The sequence below is a fragment of the Musa acuminata genome, chromosome BXJ1-3, assembly GCF_036884655.1.
Source record: "Musa acuminata AAA Group cultivar baxijiao chromosome BXJ1-3, Cavendish_Baxijiao_AAA, whole genome shotgun sequence".
Lineage (NCBI taxonomy): Eukaryota > Viridiplantae > Streptophyta > Magnoliopsida > Zingiberales > Musaceae > Musa > Musa acuminata.
The window spans coordinates 17875001-17881324 of NC_088329.1; the positions used below are offsets into that span (position 1 = coordinate 17875001).

Here is a 6324-nt window from a genome sequence, read left to right on the forward strand (position 1 = left end):
CATAGTTGGAGTTAAAGATTAAAATCTATCCCTCTGTGAATACAGTTTTAGGTAATACTTAGGCATACAATTTTGAAGTGTCTTCTCTATTCTCCTTTGCTTTCTTCTATGATGTATTGATATCCATCATTTTTTTTTTGAGAGATTTTAAAAGATAATATCAATACTTTGTTATTTCTAATAGTGACGATCTATGATAATTGATCTATTAACTTTATTAGATTTAAATTATTGAACCAAAAATGATTAATCTAAATTTATAATAGTGCTCACCGATGTTATAATCTCACACTTAAGGAGTGTGAATAGTCGAAATTAGTAGTTGATTAGTAGTATAATGACATTGAATCTTCAATGAAATTGATATTTTCAAAAATATTATATATGTTTTATAAATTATTGTCATTATGCTCCTCGAAATTTAAGCTCACACAGTGAAAGTGATAAGAGGTACCTTAGATATTTAAAGTGATAGTAGTATGCGTGGAATATATACAATATTTAGATCTAAATAATTGAAGAGATGTGTATATTATATTAAATTTTGTAGATAACTTTTTTATTTTAAATAAAAGTTTCATATTTTGGCATCACATTGAATGAATGTTTAATATATATAATATTTAGATATAAATATTTGAGATGTATATATTATACTAAATTCGAAGAGACAAATGTGATATTTCCAAACTTTCATAAGAAAGAAATGACAAATAAATTATGAGTTAATAATGTGAATCAATTTGGTATTTGATCATCAATCTATAGAAGAATTAGAGATAAAAGTTTCATATTTTTACATCACGTTGAATCAATGTAAAATATTATTCACCAGTTAAAATCTAACACGTGGATCCTAATTAATTAAATCCCTCCCGAATAGATCAAATATACTACTTGCCACATGAGTTCCAATTGAAAAATGCTCATCCTAATAGTATATGATTAGAGTTGTTGCACTTTATTTAGAGTTCCTCTTCAGGTACAATACTTATAGCCTCACTATTCTATATTTTGTATTATTTTTCTATATTAGGTATCCATAATATCAATATAAGAGATATAAATATGTGGCACTAGTCGTGCAAGATCTCATGCATTGAAACCAGTAAGCCAAGAATTCAAAGGGGATACAGTTTGGAAAAAGACTATATATATATATATATATATGATGAAAAGAGAAAAACTAGAAGGATAGTTCTATGTTACTAAGGATTGAGAGAGTTAGATTATATATAATAAGTATAATCCACAACGTAGAAAGCTTAAACTTTAGGGTTGATATGGTATCTATTATGATATATATTAATTTTGATTAGTTTAACTAAGATTCGTCATTGTTGAATTTCTAATATGATATCATAAATAAATTTTGATACGAATGAGTTAAAAAAAAAAAAAAAACATTGAATCGAGATGGCTTGGCAGCCAATATTAAACTACAGTGTAACTGAATAAATTGAGAAAAAAAAAGAAAAAGACTGATTCAAGATCAAGTTGTGGGTTTGTCCCATAGCATGACAAGGTCAAATCATAAATTTTTAACAATATGAGATGATAATCAATTTACACATGAATATAAAAAGATAATAAAAATTTAGATGAATTACATAGAAGGGGTATAATGATAATAAACCTATAATTTTAGGTTGAATTGGTTATATATATATATATATATATATATATATATATATATATATAATTTCTTTAAATTATATCCTAATGTTGAAGGTGAGTAAAATTCTTGTCATGCTCAGGTAAGCAACACGCAACTGCGACGTGAGTAAAACCAATTGGTTGCACTGTCAATCGCTTAATCATTAACCGTGGCAATTATTCCCATTATTAGAGGAAACACACGATTTGGCCGCCTGCTTAATTGCCTCCACTTGGATTAGCATTACATGTCACCAGTGTTATCATCACCACCTCTCTGTCGCCCGTTTGACGACTCCAGTGATGATGAACGCAATGTATGCGCACATAACCTGCTCGACGTAATGCTTCATGCCGAGTTCAAACTGGATGACGCCAATATGAGACTTTGTCCCGACGCGGCCCTCTCGTAGCTTTCTCTCCGTCTCTTTTGCCCCTTCCCCTTCGCCGCGAGGACGAGGCGCGCCAGATGACCACACGAGGCCCCATTTCTGCACACCGTGCGACAACGTGTCTCGTACAGAAGCATCAAGTCACTCCATGCTTGCGTAATCGAACCTCGATCTTGTACGTGAGTGGTTAATGGGAGATGCCTGTGTTGATTGAGGAATGCACAGTAAAGATAGTGAATTGCATTAGGTATGTGATTTCCATTGGTCGCGGGGCCCCTGAAAACTCCGTCTCTCCAACCCGTCCTCTCTCTCTCTCTCTCTCTCTCTAGTTCGTGTGGTCGTCGGAGTTGTTTTACTGCCATCACAGCAGTGGAGTTTGGGGTGGTTACGGAGGAGGAGGGAAGAGATGGAGGAGGAGATCAAGGGGAGGGCGCTTTCCAGCGATGGCGGTAGTTTCGGTTGTGCTTTTCCAAGACCTTTTTTTGAGGTCAGGTGTCATGGCTTTGGATGTGGCCTTCTCCTCCTCGCCCCGTTGCTCCATCACTTTCTCTCTCAAAGTCTCTCCTCTCGCTCTCTCTCTCTCTCACCCCCTCCACCGTCTCTCGCTTTAGGGACCACCTCTTGAGCATATCTCCATTCCTCTCTCACTGGGTGGTGGGTAGCTCTTCTCTTGATCCAACAGTGCTAACCCCACCGGCAACAACAACACCAAGACCAAGAATATTAATGAATCATGTTGCGATTCCCTTTTCATTTGTCCTCCTTCTGACCTCCCTCGAGTCAGTGCTGAGATAAATAAGCTTTGTTTGCCCCATTGGAGACTGAGAGCTTCTTGTAATATCCATCGAGCCGTGAAACATGAGCATCTCAGTGAACGCCGAGTCTTGTGTGCCGCCGGGCTTCCGCTTCCATCCCACCGAGGAGGAGCTCCTCAACTACTACCTGAGGAAGAAGGTCATGTCCGAGAAGATCGATCTGGACGTCATCCGAGACGTTGATCTCAATAAGCTGGAGCCGTGGGACATCCAAGGTGACATTTCGAGTTACTCGCTGCGTTCTCCTCCTTAAATTTGGAGCTTGCGCTTGCTCTCAGTTCCATGGCTTGGGACACAGAGAAGTGCAGGATCGGGTCGACGCCGCAGAACGACTGGTACTTCTTCAGCCACAAGGACAAGAAGTACCCGACCGGCACCCGAACCAATCGAGCAACGGCCGCCGGCTTCTGGAAGGCCACCGGCCGCGACAAGGTGATCTATTCCAGCGTCACACGGATCGGCATGAGGAAGACGCTGGTGTTCTACAGAGGCCGAGCCCCCCATGGCCAGAAGTCGGACTGGATCATGCACGAGTACCGGCTCGATGACCACTCCGACCTCATCTCCCACTCCAACGTACGTATGGAGTAGACCTGTTGCTTACACCATCAATTCTATGTTCTCTGATGCGTCCTTGACCATTCAGGCCCCAAGTTCTATGGGAGAAGGGACAAACCAAGAAGACGCCTGGGTGGTCTGCCGAGTGTTCAAGAAGAAGAACCACCACAGGGCCATTGACAGACCTAATAACTCTGCCTCCGTAACCAGCGATGCCAAGACCCAGTTGCTGCACCACCCGGGCAGCGGCGACGACGCATTGGATCAGATCCTGCAATACATGGGTCGATCATGCAAGGGAGAAAGCCAATGGACGACGAACAGTACTAGTAATAACATCGAGTACCTGAGGCCGATCGAGATCGCCTCATCTAGTGGTCTGCAGGAGATGTTCATGAAGCTTCCTGCTCCCGGAAGCCCCACCATCACGCCACTCCCAAATAGCTTCCCTCTTGATCACTCCTGCGATGACCAAACGAGCTACGGGATGTCAGCGGCCGTCGACATGGGCAGCGCCCACCGTGCCGAGACCGGAAGCGGCGACTGGGCTGCATTCGACCGGCTACTTGCCTCCCAGCTCAACGGCCCGTACGAGGGACCGAAACCGCTCGACGATGACTCTGGCGTTGGCTTTCGCTCATCAGCAAGAGTAGTGCATGCTGATGATGATGATGATGATGATGATGATGATTATGATGATGATGACCAACATGGCGGCGATGGCGATCTATGGAGCTTGACGAGGACGTCATTATCGCTGTCAGATCGCATCAGCCATGCGTCTCTGTGAAAGGAAGCAGGCAACACATGCGCACAGTGATGTCTCTTCCAACACGAAAATAAGGAGGAATACATATAAACATACACCGTGAGAACCATGACGGAATATAATGGATTGATGTGTTCAATGATTGTATGTATTGGGTGGTGAAGAACACATAACTCGATCCCAACGATCTTTCTATTTTGTGATGTTTGTGTGGATGGAGATATCATATCTTTGTTATGGTGACAGAATGAAAAGTGAAAAGGTAGGATGGAAAGGTGTGCGTTTGTTCGGTCCCTCTCATCTCCTCTGATGAATAGGAAGAAAGGAGGGTAGCGTAATTTGCCTTCGTGCACATGGCAGACACAGAGACTGTACACATCGTACCGTGGCTTCTCTTTTGTTTCCTACAGCAATCCCACAGAGAGGGCTAGAGAGAGATAATGGAATCATCGTAGGCTTTTCTTAAGCTTTCCCAGTAGGTGTAGGCGGACGAAATATGAACTTTTCTTTACGGGTAGCCATCGAGGAGAGGCAGAAGTTCTCATGGCTTATGCGAGGAGGAAGACTAAAATGATAGAAGATTATGATGATAGAAGATTAAGTTATAGATAATATCAGATTTAAATAACTGATTGATTATGATAGAGAAAAATTTTCTCTCGAAACCTATATAAATACTTATCACTTCAATGAATATTTATCATCTTTTTCATAATATCTAAATTCTTTATTGTATCATAGCTTCTCTTATTTTGAGTAAGAATTTTCCTTCTTTGTTGTTTGATGATAGCAATATCTCTTTTTTGCTGATCGTCATATGCTTGATCTCTTTCTTGCTCAGTTACCCTCGGTTTCCTAATTGATTTTCACATATTTTAACCATCTCTCTGTTATCTTCTCACAAGCTGATGGCGAACACCATCCATCACTACTGACTACTCTATCGGTGGACCCCATAGTCAGCACCCTGTCGCTAGTCTCCTGTTGCTATTACTCCTTTGATGGCCTCCTCTCATGGGTTAACTTGCTGCTATTGTCATCCTGTTTCTTTCTCTTCTTATGGTGATAGCTTGTGAACAACATCATTGTTGAATTTGAGATTTTGATAATGAAATCAATTGATAAGTTTATGATCTAATTTACGTTTTGAGTGACACAGGACTAACTTCGATCAAAAAAGATAAATTGATTAAAGTAGGAGGAATTGGACATTGGGCAGAAACAGAATATGTCAGAAGATTGGATGTCGGGTCGGAGGATCGATCAATGTGTTAGCAAAAGGACTTCGTACCGTGAGTTTGGGCATCGGGTCAAAGGATCGAACATTGCGCCAATGAGATCAAAAGTTGTGGGAGGTCAACAAACCGATTGGGCAATATGCCGAAGGAAAGGACGATACACCGAAGGATCAGATAAAGTACTAGATGAACCAATTATAGGGAAATCTAAGGGCGACATCACATTCGTAGTTGAAGAACAAAAAAAAAAAATCCTCAAATTTCCCAATAATGACTTCCCCAAATATACCATGCCCGGTATATGGTCTTTGGGGTATTAGATGGATGAGAGACTATAGATACAGGGTAACTGAGGACAAATAGGTCCAATGGATTAGATTCCCATGTATCGTCTAGGGACTACGGCGTAGTGGCCTAGTACGTCCGCAGTCGATGAGTCGAGTGAATTATTATAGAGATAATAATTCACTGAGCCAGAAGAAGTTCTGACAAGTATGACTCATGGCCAGCTCGATATTGGGCCTAGAGGGTCACACACATATGGTAGGTATTGTGATGAGTAGAGGTTCAGATATGAGATATTCGCCAGAGGCCCTATCTTATTGGATATTCAATAAGCTCCTAAATTATTAGATCATATGAATGAGATACAATAAGAGCCCATGAGAGATTATTGGATAGAGATCCACTAATCTAAGAGGTTTTAATAGTTGGATAGAGATTCAATACCCAATATAGGAGGATCCATAAGGGTTAAGTTGACAAGGGACCTCTATAAATATGAGTGTTTCAATAGTTTATAGGCAAGAGCTGTTTGCTTCCTCTCCTATTCTCCACCCCCTCTCCACCTCAAAGTAGGCCTGGAGTTTTGAGGAGCGTCATCGCAGCCTTGTTGT

General features: G+C 40.9%; 1 protein-coding gene across 1 annotated transcript; it reads left to right on the forward strand.

Annotated features, from left to right (window-relative positions):
* Positions 1 to 2897: 2897 nt before the first annotated feature.
* On the forward strand, positions 2898 to 4382 carry LOC103974751 (NAC domain-containing protein 43-like). The gene is made up of 3 exons (XM_009389635.3): positions 2898 to 3078; positions 3162 to 3439; positions 3510 to 4382. The coding sequence occupies exons 1-3, from the start codon at positions 2907 to 2909 to the stop codon at positions 4209 to 4211; spliced, it is 1152 nt and encodes a 383-aa protein (XP_009387910.3). The 5' UTR covers positions 2898 to 2906; the 3' UTR covers positions 4212 to 4382.
* Positions 4383 to 6324: the final 1942 nt, after the last annotated feature.

Bases quoted from the DNA above. Each gene is read 5' to 3' on its own strand.
- LOC103974751 (XM_009389635.3), top strand. From the start codon at position 2,907: ATGAGCATCTCAGTGAACGCCGAGTCTTGTGTGCCGCCGGGCTTCCGC. The intron at 3,079-3,161 runs GTGACATTTCGA...CTTGGGACACAG, and splicing joins GGAGCCGTGGGACATCCAAG to AGAAGTGCAGGATCGGGTCG. The intron at 3,440-3,509 runs GTACGTATGGAG...TTGACCATTCAG, and splicing joins ACCTCATCTCCCACTCCAAC to GCCCCAAGTTCTATGGGAGA.